The sequence below is a fragment of the Thrips palmi genome, unplaced genomic scaffold (assembly GCF_012932325.1).
Source record: "Thrips palmi isolate BJ-2018 unplaced genomic scaffold, TpBJ-2018v1 HiC_scaffold_4, whole genome shotgun sequence".
Taxonomy (NCBI): Eukaryota; Metazoa; Arthropoda; class Insecta; order Thysanoptera; family Thripidae; genus Thrips; species Thrips palmi.
The window spans coordinates 4,595,437-4,610,949 of NW_023144631.1; the positions used below are offsets into that span (position 1 = coordinate 4,595,437).

General features: G+C 62.9%; 3 protein-coding genes across 3 annotated transcripts in view; 1 reads left to right on the top strand and 2 right to left on the bottom strand.

The window, feature by feature from the left end:
• Window positions 1-197: 197 nt before the first annotated feature.
• LOC117649212 (tubulin alpha-1 chain-like) lies at window positions 198-2,414 on the bottom strand. The gene is made up of 3 exons (XM_034391745.1): window positions 1,754-2,414; window positions 907-1,419; window positions 198-803 (listed from the first exon to the last, which is right to left on the bottom strand). The coding sequence occupies exons 1-3, from the start codon at window positions 2,294-2,296 to the stop codon at window positions 507-509; spliced, it is 1,353 nt and encodes a 450-aa protein (XP_034247636.1). The 5' UTR covers window positions 2,297-2,414; the 3' UTR covers window positions 198-506.
• A 400-nt stretch (window positions 2,415-2,814) lies between these two features.
• LOC117649536 lies at window positions 2,815-3,447 on the bottom strand. Its single transcript, XM_034392414.1, has 3 exons — window positions 3,303-3,447; window positions 3,031-3,222; window positions 2,815-2,954 (listed from the first exon to the last, which is right to left on the bottom strand). The coding sequence occupies exons 1-3, from the start codon at window positions 3,445-3,447 to the stop codon at window positions 2,860-2,862; spliced, it is 432 nt and encodes a 143-aa protein (XP_034248305.1). The 3' UTR covers window positions 2,815-2,859.
• A 5,977-nt stretch (window positions 3,448-9,424) lies between these two features.
• The window catches only part of LOC117649875 (angiotensin-converting enzyme-like), a 78,723-nt gene continuing 72,634 nt past the window's right edge, over window positions 9,425-15,513 (top strand). Inside the window, exons 1-2 of the mRNA XM_034393052.1 lie at window positions 9,425-9,579; window positions 11,873-12,733. Of these exons, the coding sequence (XP_034248943.1) occupies window positions 11,876-12,733 (858 nt within the window). The 5' untranslated portion in view covers window positions 9,425-9,579; window positions 11,873-11,875. The remainder of the gene's footprint in view (window positions 9,580-11,872; window positions 12,734-15,513) is intronic.

Below are 15,513 nucleotides of genomic sequence, written 5' to 3' on the forward strand. Positions count from 1 at the left end.
TTGATTTGTTCTTTCTCATGGTCTCAACATCATCTGCGTCAACTTGAGCAAGCCGCTCCGTCTAAAATGGGGAGGAAAGAACAGGTGTTTTAAGCCACTCAATGCGTCAAGTGAGAGATCACAAAAGCTGGATGTGTGTTTGGTAAGTGTTTTGTATGTTTCCTGGGCCGTACCACATAAACTAAAATTAAAAGCAGTTTCACGAAAAACAAATTTTATTGGTCACATCTTTTAGCACAATACCTTCCGAAAACAAACAAACATTGTTGGTACACACTTTGGTGGACTCCGTGCATACCACGTCCTAAAAATTAATTCACAGCACATACACATGCAATTACACAGGGAAATTTGAAAACCGTTGATCAAAACAGAGTAACGGACAATACCGCCCTCCGAAACGGCCACGGTAATCCACTTGTAAGGCATGAAGCCCATGGCAGCCGCGGCAGGGACGAGCAAGTCAGGAAACCTCACCACGCAGTGCACCACGCCTTGCTGCTCCACTAGAACTCCTCGCCAGCCTCGCCCTCGGCCTCGGTCGAGTCCAGGCCGACCTCGTCGTAGTCCTTCTCCAGCGCCGCCAAGTCCTCGCGCGCCTCCGAGAACTCGCCCTCCTCCATGCCCTCGCCGACGTACCAGTGCACGAAGGCGCGCTTGGCGTACATCAGGTCGAACTTGTGGTTGAGCCGCGCCCACGCCTCCGAGATGGCCGTTGTGTTGGACAGCATGCACACGGCGCGCTGCACCTTGGCCAGGTCGCCGCCCGGCACCACGGTGGGCGGCTGGTAGTTGATGCCCACCTGCAGGGCAAACGGAAGAGGAATGAGTTCGAGAAAACCCCTTTCGACATTGTGCCAACTCTCCGATTTGCTCAATTCAATTTGATCCAAATTGTGCACGCACCTTGAAGCCAGTGGGGCACCAGTCGACGAACTGGATGGTGCGCTTGGACTTGATGGTGGCGATGGCGGCGTTGACGTCCTTGGGCACCACGTCGCCGCGGAACAGCATGCAGCACGCCATGTACTTGCCCTGGCGCGGGTCGCACTTGACCATCTGGTTGGCCGGCTCGAAGCACGCGTTGGAGATCTCGGCCACGCTGAGCTGCTCGTGGTACGCCTTCTCGGCCGAGATGACGGGGGCGTAGGTGGCGAGCGGGAAGTGGATGCGCGGGTACGGCACCAGGTTGGTCTGGAACTCGGTGAGGTCCACGTTGAGCGCGCCGTCGAAGCGCAGCGACGCCGTGATGGAGGACACGATCTGGCCGATGAGGCGGTTCAGGTTGGTGTAGGTGGGCCTCTCGATGTCCAGGTTGCGCCGGCACACGTCGTAGATGGCCTCGTTGTCCACCATGAAGGCGCAGTCCGAGTGCTCCAGCGTGGTATGCGTCGTCAGGATCGAGTTGTAGGGTTCAACCTGCGCAGGACAGCGGGGTCACACCAATGCGGGGGCGAGGGCGGGGTCATGCAAAAATTATGTCACCAAAAACTTGAGAATGTTTGGGTGGTCTGGTAATTTGCGTCAGATTCTGACTTGGTGAAAGCCTTGCAATGCGGCATTGCAGGGTTTCCGTCACTTCAGAATCTTGCTTTATAAAACGAACACGCCCCTTCCTCCCAAAAATTACGTTATTGATAGAAAATCCCAAACCAAGACAAAAAATTAAGGAAAAATTTTAAGCTATTTTTTTTTTAAAAAATACGTAATGGACGATCCAAAACTAAATCTACAAACAGATGAAAGTACTCACGACAGCGGTGGAGATCTGCGGCGCGGGGTAGACGGCGAACTCGAGCTTGCTCTTCTTGCCGTAGTCGACGGACAGGCGCTCCATGAGCAGGGACGTGAAGCCGGAGCCGGTGCCGCCGCCGAACGAGTGGAAGAGCAGGAAGCCCTGCAGGCCGGTGCACTGGTCGGCCAGCTTGCGGATGCGGTCCAGGACCAGGTCGACGATCTCCTTGCCGATGGTGTAGTGGCCTCGCGCGTAGTTGTTGGCGGCGTCCTCCTTGCCCGTGATGAGCTGCTCCGGGTGGAAGAGCTGGCGGTAGGTGCCGGTGCGCACCTCGTCCACCACGGTGGGCTCCAGGTCCACGAACACGGCGCGCGGCACGTGCTTGCCGGCGCCCGTCTCGCTGAAGAAGGTGTTGAAGCTGTCGTCGCCGCCGCCCACCGTCTTGTCGGAGGGCATCTGGCCGTCGGGCTGGATGCCGTGCTCCAGGCAGTACAGCTCCCAGCAGGCATTGCCCGTCTGCACTCCGGCCTGGCCGACGTGGACGGAGATGCACTCCCTCATGGTGCGGTGCTTGTGTGCGGTGAGGTTCCGAGTGGTGAAGGGGTCTTGGAGCTGGCGGCGCGCGCTGGCGGAGGGCTACGAGTCCGTGTGCGTGCGCTTCGGCCGACCCCTGTGCTCTGACTGGGCTGCCCGCTCGCTGGGCCTTCCCTTGGCGACGGCCAACAATGCCGCTGCAAGCGCCCCGAGCACCAAGGCGGTGGGCCCAGGGTGCGTTCAGTGAGGCATGCGCACCGCGCGCCGCTGGGCCAATCAGAACGCCTGACGCCCGCACCGGAAGAGGGAACTCCCGCACTGCCGCCTGGACGGCCTGGACGGGGCTCGAGTCTTGAGGGAGAGAGACGGTGCGAGGGGACGCGCGAGTGCGACGCAGTGCGACGGAGAAGGGAAGCACATTGTCGCGGCGAAGCGGCCGGGCGGCCGGGCCGCAGGAAGGGTGGCCTACCTCCACGGCGCTCTGGCCAGCCGGCTGCCCGGCTAACCAGGTGACGCTCTATACGGCCCAGGAAACAGCACGTGTAGTGTGTTTGTGTGCGTGTGCGTATGTGGAAAGGGGGACGGGGTACTCACGCCTCTTGCATGAACGTGTCCCTCGAGACGAAGCCCTCCTCGTCGGTGGCGGGCTCTCGGTTGTAGTCGGCCAAGCCCATGGTGCACATCCCTGGGGAACAGAAAACGCAGACTCTGGTTCCTGCTGGTTCCGAAAACGCCGCGTTTTCAGCGAGCGTTCATCTCACCGTTGTGGTACTGCACGACGGAGACGACGCCCCTGCGGAAGGGGTCCATGGCGTTGAGCAAGGCCTCGATGTGCCTGGTTTGGAACAGGACGAGGCTCTCGTCGAGCTGGCCAGCGTCCTCTCCATCTTGCGTACGCCCTCTGCTCTCTAGCCCGCGGGTCAGCAGGTCGGACAGGAACGCGACCGGGTCGTCTGCGCAGGGACAACAACAGCAAATTATCACCAAAACGTCAATACAAATTAAATTAAAATAATGTGTAAAAACTATTTACCGGGCCTGCTGACTCCCAGGTGAGTCACGATGAAGCGGAGCACGCTCTGCGTCTTCTCGGAGCTCAGGTACTCGACGATGGCCGAGTTCGGGACCCCGGCAGGGGTGACAGGGTCCTCGGTTCGATCCTTGACGACGCCGTTCATTTTTTTTTTAAACCGACGACTTTTACCGAGGTTCACTACTACGTTGGTGAGAATCGGGATTAGCGATTGGCCGTTGCTACGACGACTGAGCGCGGCGCACGGCGCCACTGCAGCGCTTTCTGTCTCTCTTTTTCTTACACCCGCCTCCCCCTGCAGAGCGCGGTGCTCATGGACAGGCGCGACCGGCCCGCCCCGGGCCGCGACCTGGACGAGAGGACCTCGTCCCACGAGGGCGCGCGGGTCAACTACCCCGACGACGGCTTTCCAGGGGGCTGCAGAGGTGACGTCGGAAATCGAAAGAAAAATGAATGCCTCCAGAGGGAGTTGAACTAAGCTCTTCAGAGTCATCACGTTGTCAAAGCTCGCTGATCTACCCGGCAGGCAAGCCGACGCTGACGGTGGCTGCCGTGGTGGCGGTGGTGGGCTCGCTGCAGGAGAAGAAGCCCCGCGGCGCGAGGTTCGCCGAGATCCTGGCGGTGCTGGGGTCGGCGTACCCGTCGCTGACGGCGTCCTGCCTGCGCCGCGAGCTGGCCCCCGTTCTGAAGCGCGCCGTCGGCTCCAACCTGCTGCACTGCGACCTGCAGCGCAACTACACGGTGCTGCGCCGCCACAAGACCCACGTGGACCCGGACATCACGCCGTCGCCCGGCTCGGGGCCCACACCCGTCGGACCCGAACTGCACATCGGCCGACGCCAGACCAGGGGCAAGGGCAGCACCTCCAGGACGCCGCCGACCTCCAGGACGCCACCGACCTCCAGGACGCCGCCGACCTCCAGGACGCCGCCGACCTCCAGGACGCCGCCGACCTCCAGGACGCCGCCGACCTCCAGGACGCCGCCGACCTCCAGGACGCCGCCGACCTCCAGGAGGAAGCGGGCGAGAGCCGCCGCCAGGAGCAGGAGTCGCAGTGGCCACCGGCGGCCGAGGCGGCGCCGCCAGCCGCCGGGGAGCTAGGCAGCCCAACGCGCGGCATTGGCGCACCCACGCAGCAGCGCACATCCCGCCTTGACACCGAACAAACAACTACTCGGACCGAGTCACATAAATTGGCTTTACAAACTGCCGGCGTTCCGCGAACCCATTCCGTTCAATTTGGAAGTCATCGGCGTTGATTCCACGCGATTACGGGAAGGCAATGCGTGGTCCAGCGCGCGGTGCTTCTGCGGGGCGAGGCGGGGCGGGTGCGGCGGGGCACCGCAGCCTCACCTCGCGTTGCCCCGCCCCGCCCCGCCCCGCCCCGCCCAGCCTCGCGCACATTAATTGCTGCACACGAAGGGCCCGGCCCGGCCCGCGGTGCGAGGTGCGCGCACTGCGCGGTTCCCACGGCGTCGCGCGCCCCGCGCCCCGCGCCCCGTCTGACTGTCGGTAAGGCCGCGCCGCCGCGCTTGGGACTCGAGACTGCACTCCAGGAAGGTCGGCGGCGGCGCGCCTCGACGGACTCCCTGCCGGACTCGGACGGGGCGCGTGGACGTGGACGTCCGCGTGGACCGGCGGCCGCAGCCTGATTCCGAAAACCGTTTTCGCCGCTCTGTCTCTCTCGCACTCATGCGGCGTCCCATACACGTGCGAGAGACAGAGCGACGAAAACGACTCTCGGAATCAGTCTGCGCCGCGGCGATTTCGGTCTTTCTTTTTTCCGGTGGCGTCGAGGAGGCCCCGATGGCCGCGTCCGCGCTCCGCGCTCCGCGCCCAGCGATTTGCACACTGATCGGTATTCCGGCGTGTGAGTGAGTCAGGCCAGCAAGGCGGGGCGCGGCGACGCTCCGGCGACAATCGCCACCATTATGCTATGCACCTGCAGAGCGGTTCCGGACAGCCGTCTCTCTCGCACCGCGATGAAACGCCGGGCGAGTGCGAGGGAGACAGGGCGACGAGGCCACTGTTCGGAATCATGGCCTGCAGGAAGGGGTCCCGCCTGGAGCGTCTTGCCCGTGGCGCTGACTCGATTACACATGAATGGAGGCTGATTCAGAGCAGTGCCCCGTCACTCTGTTTCTATCGCGCACCCCCACGGAACGCCCCACGAGTGCAAGAGAGACAGAGCGACGAAAGCAGAGTTCAAAATCAGCCTGCAGGTTGAAAACAAAAACTCGTCTGCTGTCCGAGGCAAAAATAATCTCCCTTTTCGGTGTCCTTTGCCGAAGGGGCAGGTGACGGATGGCGGCTGTCGGTCCTGAGGTTACGTGGACGCGCGCGACGGTGCTGCCCCCTGTCGGCGTGCGGTGTGACACCGAGCGGAGATGCCCCGGGAGCAGCAGACTGACGTCAGGGGTCGTTTTCGTCGCTCTGTCTCTCTCGCACTCTCGAGGCGTCCCGCACAGGTGCGAGAGAGACAGAGCGCGTTGAAGGCGACTCTCGGAATCAGTCTGCAGGCCCCAGGACGGCCCGTGCCGGGGGCCGGGGGCTGGCCGGGGCACGGTTGGCCATATGACCCTCTGAATGGATGCGCCGAGCACAATGATGGGAGCGCCTCGGTGTCTCTGTCGTCCCGTTGCCGGCGCTGCCGTCGGCGTTGCCCCACCTGTCTGTCCGCCTGCGTGCTGCCCCTGCTGCCTGTCAACCGTCCGCCCGCCCGACTTATTGCCTAACGAGGAATGTAATGAGCACTATCGTCCGAAGGCGAGGCGGACAAAGGCGGAGAAAGCAGCGCCCAAATAAATCCAGGATAACACTGCTTACCCACCTGGAATTCTGAAATGCAGATGTGTAAGCAGTGCAGTGTAAGCAGGTCTCTCGGCGGATCTTTTGGAGAATTACTACTGGATGAAGCACCGAGTCGTTGTCGCTACTCCACGCGTGGCGGTTTTCAACCTTAGGTAGGATGGGTGGGCCAAGAGCATTTCCCGGCATTTCCCCAGGCGAAGAGCATGATTTCAGACCAAGAGCATTTCGCCTGGTCAAGAACACTTCCCCCGCCAAGAGCACTTCCCCAGGTCGACAGCATTTATCCAGGCCAAGAGCATTTCTTCAGGCGAAGAGCATTTCCGCAGCCTGCTTATAGACCACCCCAGCGCGAGGGGAGGGGTATTGACACGGAATGGGCCCTCTACTCCGCAGCTTCCCGTTGTCCCAGGTCGTCCTGTGTGCACCAGTGTGTCGCGCGTCGCGCCAAGGCCCGTGCCGTGCCGTGCGGTGCCGTGCCGTGCCGCGCCGTGCCGTGGGAGCGGCTGGCCGGGCTGGCCACTGTGAGCCCTGACCTGTAACCCGCCGACGAACATGTCATGTGTCATGTGGCTGCGCCGTATCAACGAGCACCGCGCCACCGCGGCCGCGGGCTTGACGGACATCGGGAAGCCTTGGGCTCTGTGTGTGTCGTCGCTCTGTCTCTCTCGCACCCCTGCACAACGCCCCATGAGTGCGAGGGAGATGGAGCGACGAGACCACTGTTCTGTTGCGGCGCTGCAAAAATTTCCCGCCAAAAAACAAAGAGGCACGGCGTCGGGCGAAACTCGACGGCCGGCGGTCCAAAGCGGGAAAGTAGCGGGCAAGGACAAGGCCGCCGCGGTGCCGCGATCGAAAAGGAAGGTGCGAACGGTGATAATTTGATCCTCCTCGCCGTCAAGCACGGCGTGGCGGTGACGGCGCCGGCGAGCCTGTGTCATCCGGCAAAGTGATTCCGAGAGTCGTTTTCGTCGCTCGATCTCTCTCGCACTCATAGAGCGTCATGTATGGGTGCGAGAGAGACAGAGCGATGAAAAAGACAATTGGCTTAGCGCCTGGAGGGTAGGCCACCCACCAGTTCCACGCACCCCTGCACCCGCGAGGCCTACCCTCCAGGCGCTCCAGTCGTAGACGGATTTCGCTCAGCGTTTCGCCGCTGTCTCTCTCGCACGAGACGCCCCATGAGTGCGACAGAGACAGCGCAACAGCGATGTGCAGTCTGGAGCTTTCCGCGATCGGCTCATCGGCGCGGCGTCAGGCAGGCTGTCTCGGGCAAATTATAGCAGCGCAGTCGCGGCGGGCTGACCACCAACTACTACGGTGGCGGCCTCACTCTGTCTCTCTCGGGTCGTTCCGAATAGGCGCGAGAGAGACAGAGCGACGAAACCGAAGTTCGGCAACAACAGCCTCCATCGGGGTGAATCACCGCGCTGCACCTATGGTGTTCCTTGTCTGATTCACGGCCGCGCCTGCACTGCAGTCACTGCACTGCACGCTGCGGCCGCGCGTTGTGTGATTTTCATTCATTCGTTCGCGGCAAAAGAAAAGTGTGTCCGCTCCGCCGCCGTCCGCCCGTCCGTCCGTCCCTTTCCCATATTGCATCCTCGCTGCGTCGCTGTCGCTGCGTGGCGGAGCGGCGGAGCGGCGGCCTTCCCCGCGTCACGCCTGAGCAGAGACGCTCTGTGTCGCGAGGCGTGAGCCGCCGCACTGCGCCGCACGCCTTGCCGTAACCGCGCCCGCCGCGCCCCAACGGCGGCATCGTCGCTCCGTCTCTCTCGCACCCCTGCGGAGCGCCCCGCGAGTGCGAGCGAGACGGAGCGACGCGGCCCGCCGGTCCGGCCTGCCGGGCTTGCCGGGCTTGCCGTGCACGGGCCGAAGCGTGCGGCACGCGGGGCTGGCGGGGCGCATGGCCCTCAAGGTGCCGTATGACGAGACGACCGAGGTGATGTGCTTGATGGGTTTGGGAAGTTTCGCTCCGATCGGGCATTGTTGCAGCTGGGAACGGATCGGAACCGCGCCGCCGGCCGAAGGAGGCAGGCAGGAAGGGACGAACGAGGGACGTCAGGTGAAGGGGCCCCTGGACAAAATAATAACGTTTTCAAAAATTTCTATTGGTGCTGCTAGAGGTACTGGCAGGCTTGGACTGGCCCCCAAAAGGCCCCAGCGGATAAGACCGCAAAAGGCCCCCGATCATCACTATGTTTTTACCCTTCATGACCAACTTTGTGAGGCTACCGCTCCCAAACTAGTTGCGGTCAATAGCCTTCCCGATACACGGCATGAAAGAGTAGGATCTTAAGAATACTAGGACGTCGAGGGAGGCCTTTTACGGCGACTGGATTGGACACAGTGGCCGCCCAAAGTCAGCAAAATCAGCAAATTTCCGAGATTCGACAACTTTTTGACCAACTTAGTCGGAAAATCGTTGCGGTCAAAGCCAAAATCGTTGTGGTCAACGTCTTCCCGATACAGGGCATGAAAGAGCAGGGTCTTAAGAATACTAAGGCGTCGAGGGAGGCCGTTGACCGCAATTAGATCGGACGCAGTGGCCGCCCAAAATCAGCGAAAACGGCTACTTTCGTCCTATATATACTAGGACTCTTTGACCGACTTTGTGACGTTACTGGTCTCAAACCCGAAAGGCCCCGGCAGATTTTTCTGCCTGTCTGCCCTGCGCAGTCCGAGCCTGACTGGTGGTGTCAGCCCTGCAGGCAACCACGCACCATCATCCGGCAGATTCCGCGCACGGCTGTCTTCGCTCTGTCTCTCTCGCACTCAAGGGGCGTGCCGTAGATGCGAGAGAGACAGAGCGACGGAACGCTGTTGGAAATGAGCCTGCATAGCACCGCCGTCGGGTCAGCCTTACGCCTCACCTCGGGCCGCTCCCCAAGCTCCAAGCCCCTCCAAGCCCCAAGCCTCGAGCCTCAAGGTGCAAGGTTGGGGCCACGCGAATAAAACACACTCAAGCTGGCCAGCCCGCCAGCCCGCGCCCCGCGTTGAGTCACTGTAATATGCCTGTGTACCAAAATATGTGATTCATTGTGCGTGGCGCGAGTGCACGGCGCGACGCCCCCACCGCCGCCGCCGCCCCTCGTGAGAACGCGTGGGAGCACTTCTCCCTACCTATCCTCTCCTGTCCAGCCAGCCAGTCCTCCCCGCGCTTATCTGCGGCACGTCACAGCGGCGGCAACAACAACAACACCAGCAGCGGCAACAACAACACCAGCAGCGGGTCGCGTGGCCCCGGCGGCGGCGGCGGCGGCAGGGGGGCCAGGGTCCCACACGGCGCGTCCTGGGCTCAGTGCGGCGGGGAACTTGGAGGCGATAGTCGCGACGAGCTAGCAGTGTGTGTCCGGCAAGTCGACGCGCGCGCGGGTGTGCATGTGTGAGTGTGTGTGTGTCAGTGTGCCGTGCGTGTAGGACCCGAGTCAGTCAGTGCATCCGCGACCAGCCCAACAAGTGCACGGTGGTGAGCATCGCTTTGGATTAATCTGCCGAGCAGCTTGTGGTTCCGCGTCTGGTTTCTGAGGATTACGCGTTGGGTAATCATCGCTGGACAACACCGTCTCGGCCGTGTACAGCAAGCTCAAGTTGGCCACCGTTCGCAACCCTTAGGTAGTGCTCCCCGAGGGGGAGCGTTTGACGTACGAAGCACTGAAGCACGTCATGGAGCTCCCCTTCCTGGCCGCCTCCGGCACCTCGTCCTCGTGGGTCCCCGTGGGTCCCCGTGGGTCCCCGTGCCCGGCACGGCGACGGGCGGACGAGGCCGCTTTCCGACACACCCGATTGGCTGATCGGCCGGCCGCACCGGACAGCGTATCGGCGCACCGGATTCCCTGGAAGGCGCGTCTTCCGTGACCGCCTAGTGTACAGGCGCCGCAGAGGCGGCGAGATAAAATGACAGAAAAATGACAGAAATCAAGGCAAAAGTCGGAGCGTTGATGAAGAGTGCACCTGCGGCTTCGCAGGCACCACGTTCATTCACTTTCAAAAACAAGATTTTTAAAATAATTGTGCGTTTTTCTGTCAGTACAGTCAGAAGTAGTTGTGATTGCTAGTCATCCTATGAGTTATTTTAGGCCCCCACACAACTGTAGCACAACACGCCGTATCCGCCTGCCCCCTCTCTTTTCCATGCCACTTCTAATTGCCTAATTGCACTCTGGATTGAGCTGTTTAGTGTCGCAGAAGCCGCGGGAAAGGGGGGGGAGGGGGATTTTCCTCCCAAATACAGTTAGTCGTCGTGGAAGCGGTTTCGGCGGAACGCCCCGAAAAAGAAAATGTGGCCGCGGCGCCGCGGGGGGCGTGTGTAAGTAGGGCGAGCGTGGTCCGGGGGTTGACGCCGAGGTGCGAAGCGTCCGTGACGTCACCAAGGCTGCCGTGCTCTAGCGGGCGGCCCCGCCCCGCCCCACCGCGCCCCGCCATGCCCCGCCAATTGGCAGACGCCCTCTAAGCAGAGCAGACGCAGGCAGTGGCCGCCGAAGCCGAAGGTGACAACATCGCGGAGCGGCAAGGAAAGCGCGCGCGGAGGCTGCAGGGAAAACCAAAGCACCAAACCGGCATTCCATGATCGCGCTGGTGCGCGGTCGACGGCGGCCTCCGTCATGGCGCCGCACGTTGCACAGTGGGCCAGAAGACCGGTATAGGTGGCCAAAAATTCTAGACGCTTTTGGAGCTCCACCGAACGTGTGACCCCGGCGATGGCATGCTCTCCGAACGAGGAATCCATCGCTGGGGTCACACGTTCGGTTCAAGTCCTGTGTAGCGACTCTGGAGAGTTTTAGCCAGCTCCACCGGCCTCCTGGCTCACTGTGCGCCGCCAGTCACCGCAAGGGTGCCGGGCTCCGCGTCTGCCCTGGACGCCGCCGCCGCCGTGTCCGTCCGCGCGGAAGGCCGCCGCGCCGCGACGCTGCAACGCGCACACATTACCCTGGCCAGCCGGGCCGGGCCGCGCCGCCAGCCTTGCGGGCGAGGCAAGGTCCTACATGGCCATGTCGCACGCATTGTTCGCGGCGCGCGATGCCGCGCGATGCGTCGGCCGCTGCACGCACGTCCGCGCCGACAAGGCGCCCGAGTCCAATCCATCCCCCGCGACGCCACGGCCCGCCTGGCCCAGGCCGCGCTCCGATTTCGTAGGTGCGTGGATAACATCCCTGCTCCACAAGAGCAAGGTCGCTGGTTCCATCACCGGCGCCGAGGGGGGCGTTCGCCAATTAGAGTCTGTTGCGCCACCCCCATACCAGTAAGAGCGCTTAAGAGTCATAATGCTACGTAGCGTAAAACGATTATTTTGCCCCAAAATGGTCAAATAGCCGTGTAACAACAACGCAGTAGTGCTTAATATCGATCACTCTATCCGTGATCCAGAGCTGAAAACTCCCCCTCGCCTTGTGACTCCTCGTCGTGGTGCTCCCGGTCCCCACGCTCGCCCCCACCAGGCTCCGACCCCTCCGACCCCGCCGCCTCGTACGTGTGCTGGCTGGGCAAACGGAACGAAAGTGAAACATTGAGGGAAACACGGGGGATCGCGCGGGGCGCCGCACAGACGCCGCTCTGTCGTCCAGAGGCATGGCGCTGCCGCTGGCGGGGCCTGTGTTCGCGGCCTGCGACTGCGTGCGGACGCCGCCGCCGGCCAGAGGCGCTGAGGTAGGCGGTGACGTACTCGTAGGAGGCGGCGGGGTAAGGTTCGGAATTCGGCTCGCTGGAGGGTTAGGTTAGGCCGAGACGGTGTTGAAGGTGTAGTGACGGTGGACTCCTTGTAGGCGATGACGTCGCTGCCGCTGCTGCTGGCCGCACTGGCCCTGGTGCGCGCCGACCCCAGCCCGGCGCCCGCGCCCAAGCCCGCCGCACAGCTCGAGTTCGACCCCAACTTCGTGGACCTGGGCAACCTGCCGGGGCGGCCGTCGTCCCCGAGGCCGCCGTCGCAGACCGGCGGCTTCGAGAACCGCCAGTTCGACGTGGGCGGCCGGCCGCAGTTGGATAACCGGCAGTTCGACGGCGGCCTCAACCGTCCGTTCGACGGCCGGTCGTACAACCAGCCACCCTTCGGGAACGGCGACCGGCAGTTCAGCCAGCAGCCCTTCAACGGCGGCAACCAGCAGTTCAGCCAGCAGCCCTTCAACGGCGGCGGCCAGCAAGCCCTGGACGCGGCGGGCCGGCCGCTCGGCGGCGGCCGCCCGTTCGACGTGGCCTCGGGGGGCCGCTTCCAGGACAACACCAACTACCGCGGCGCGGCCGGCAGGAGCTTCGACGGGCCCCGCGTCCCGCAGACGGTGTTCAGCGACGTCGGCCAGGACCAGATCAACGGTCCTTCGCCTGCGCTGCCCGGCGCGCCCCGCCCCGCGTCCTCCTACCCCGGCGACCGCGACCGCTACAACGGCCCGGGGCTCAACGGCGACGCGCCCTTCCTGCGGCCGCTGGGGCCGCCGGGCTTCAACGGCAACCCCGACGGCTTCCCGGGACCGTCCGTGCCGCCAGTGCCGCCGCCCAACTACATCCCCGAGGGCGAGCTGCGCGAGCTGCTGGCCAGGGTGGACTCGCTGACGTCGCAGCAGTGCACCCACACCGTGGCCGCCCAGTGGGCCTTCGAGACCAACGTCAACGCCGTCACCCAGGTGTCCGCGGTGAGTCACGTCCAAGTCTTCTTTCTACCGCGCTGCTCCGAGTGTCAGGACGATGATAGAACATTGACATCATCAGCGATGTTTCAATGATGTTGTACGAAATTTGATCAGTGATGAGGCCACTTGTCAACGTGTCATGACGGCTCTAATTCGGACATCGTTCCTGACACTCGGAGCACGGCGGCGAGTTTTCTTTCCACTCCGCTTTTCTCGCTGTGTAGCACAGTAAAGCAGGTTTATGGGAAAGTGAACGACTTCCAGAACGCGTGGAATGTCCGCCTCCTTCCGCGCCCGCGCACGACGCCCGCGTCGGGTTGTCGCCTCCGAGTAATTACTGATAATGTGCGATGCGTCGCCGCCGGCTTGCTCGGCTCGGCTCGGCCCGGTTCGGCTCGACCAGGCTCGGCTCGGCGCCCCCATGCAAATGCCCCCCAAGCGTCGCGCTACGTCTTCTTTCTCTGTCCCTTCGCTGGCGGCCTCCGCGGCCAGGGCGCCCCGACAAGGACGGAGTGACGGAGACGCTCCTGGAAGTCACTAAGTCACCCACCAGGCGGACTGATTCCGAGAGTCGTTTTCGTCGCGATGTCTCTCTCGCACTCCTGGGGCGTGCCGTATCGGTGCGAGGGAGACAGAGCGACGACAACGACTCCCGGAATGAGTCTACAGGAGAAAGTGCCGCACTGATAGTGGCCGCACCGCGCAGCCCTTCGCCTCGCCTTCTGCATTTGGGTCACAGGTGGGGCAGTGCAGGAGGCGGCAGGAGGCCTCTCAGGAAATGTTCAAAATTCACAATAACAGTCTGAAATACTTCAATGAAATTTTTGAAGACATGCACTTATTGCCTTCCGGTTTTTGGCGTCTCGTTCCTGGTCTGTTTCCCGATCTCGCCTCGGGAAGCTACGTTACTGTCCCTGTGTCCAGAATAGCAAACACTACTCCTATGCCGCATCATGAGTTCACCGTTCTTTTCACTTTCCGAAGCGAAAACAAAAGGCACTGGCTTCGCTCTTGCAGCCGTTGGCTCGGCCCGCCTTGTGCCGCAGACCGATTCCGAGAGTCGTTTTCGTCTCTCTGTCTCCCTCGCACCTACACGGGGCGCCCACGAGTGCGAGAGAGTCCGCGGGCTGCGGCGGGCCCTGCGGGCTGCGGGCGGGCCGCGCCCTGCCCATCACAATGTTGCCCGTGTTGTCGCCGTCGGCGTGTCGTAACAGGGGCATAAACGGTTACCGGTGAACCCGCGCGAAGACAGGCTAGGCCTCAGGCCCGGCCACCGGAGGGGCGCGCCTAGGGCCTTCTTGGGCTGCTAGAGGCTTGCGGGGTCACGCGCGGCTCTTCACAACAAAAACGACAACATCAATAACAACAACAGCAGCACCCTGCGCTAGGCACGCCTTCTCTTCGCCCTCCGCGTGTCGCCTCTCCGTCGCCAAAATACCCGCGTTGTTGAACGCGAACCGCGAACCCCGTCGAGGCGGTGGACGGTCCGCCCCGCCCGGCCCGCTGGGGAATTCCCCGCGCTGCTCTGCAGCCTGATTCCGAGAGTCGCTGTCGTCGCTCTGTCTCTCTCGCACTCATGGGGCGTCCCGTACAGGTGCGAGAGAGACAGAGCGACGAGAGACTCCCGGTGCACGCCACGCCCCCCGTAAAGCGCTCCGCAGCACGCGCCTTCCGGGTCAGCCAGTGCGTGGCCGTGGCGTGGCCGCGGTCATGACGAGCATGCTCGAGGACCACGTACGTGTACGTACTCGGCGTTTACAAAGGGGGCAGCCAACGCGCTGCTCTATCTCGCTCTCCGCGACGTCGCCGTGCTGCCCGTTTCAGCTCGCCGTCGCCAACAACTGCAGACTGATTCAGCGCGATCTCTCTCGCACCCTCACGGATCGGTCCACAGGTGCGAGAGAGACGTACAGAACGTCCTAGAGAGGGCGGACCCGTGCCGTCCTCTCTGGAACGTCCCATAAGAGCGAGAGAGACAAAGGGACGAAAGCGGTGTTCGGGGTCCGTCAGTCCGCCGATTACTCGGTGCGAGTGTGTCACTATGCCTCGCCGGGCGGGGCGTCCATTGAGACGGTCCCGAGTGACAAAGCGCCGCGAAGCGCGCTAACTGCTGGAAAATGAGTCGCGGCCACCGAGTCCTCGTCGAGTCCTCGGTACGCGGGGCGTCCAGTCCGCCGACCACGGCGGCCGCGCTGACGTCGCTCTGTCTCTCTCACACCTAAGCGGGACGCCCCGTGAGTGCGAGAAAGACGGAGCGACGAAAACGACTCTCGGAAGCAGTGTCTGCTGAGCGCGTCGCGGCCGATTAGCGTGGCGGTGGCGGCCCGGCGCGTGCGGGGAGCGTTTGCGCGGCCGCCCGTTCGGGATTCATCGCACTGCGAGTCAAGCTCAAGTCGGCCCCTTTTGTGGCCGCGGCCGGCCGCGACACTACGGGCTCAGCGTCGCAGCGGACGCGCGTCGCCCTCCGCCACAAGGCCGCGGACCGCACCGCACTGCACTGCGGGGCGCTTCCTGCAAATTAACCTTGCATTCGGCTCTGGCGGTCATCGCGACCCGCAGCCTGATTCCGAGCTCTGCTTCTGTCTGTGAGACAGAGGCAGTGCTCGGAAGTATCCTGAAGTATCCCGGCCGACGCGCTCGTCCACCTCGTCCCCTGCCCGAGACCGGCCGGTCACCGGCCCGAGACCCTCCGGAGCCAGCAGGCTGATTCCGAACAGTGCTTTCGTTGCGTTGTCTCTCTCGGACTCGCAGGGAGCCTTCCGTAGGGGTGCGATGCGAAAGAG

Coding starts and splice junctions, on each gene's coding strand:
- LOC117649212 (XM_034391745.1), bottom strand. CDS start 2,296: ATGAGGGAGTGCATCTCCGTCCACGTCGGCCAGGCCGGAGTGCAGACG. Junction 1,420..1,753: donor CGCAGATCTCCACCGCTGTC/GTGAGTACTTTC, acceptor TGTCCTGCGCAG/GTTGAACCCTACAACTCGAT. Junction 804..906: donor GGTGCCCCACTGGCTTCAAG/GTGCGTGCACAA, acceptor TTTGCCCTGCAG/GTGGGCATCAACTACCAGCC.
- LOC117649536 (XM_034392414.1), bottom strand. CDS start 3,447: ATGAACGGCGTCGTCAAGGATCGAACCGAGGACCCTGTCACCCCTGCC. Junction 3,223..3,302: donor CCTGGGAGTCAGCAGGCCCG/GTAAATAGTTTT, acceptor GTCCCTGCGCAG/ACGACCCGGTCGCGTTCCTG. Junction 2,955..3,030: donor CGTCGTGCAGTACCACAACG/GTGAGATGAACG, acceptor TCTGTTCCCCAG/GGATGTGCACCATGGGCTTG.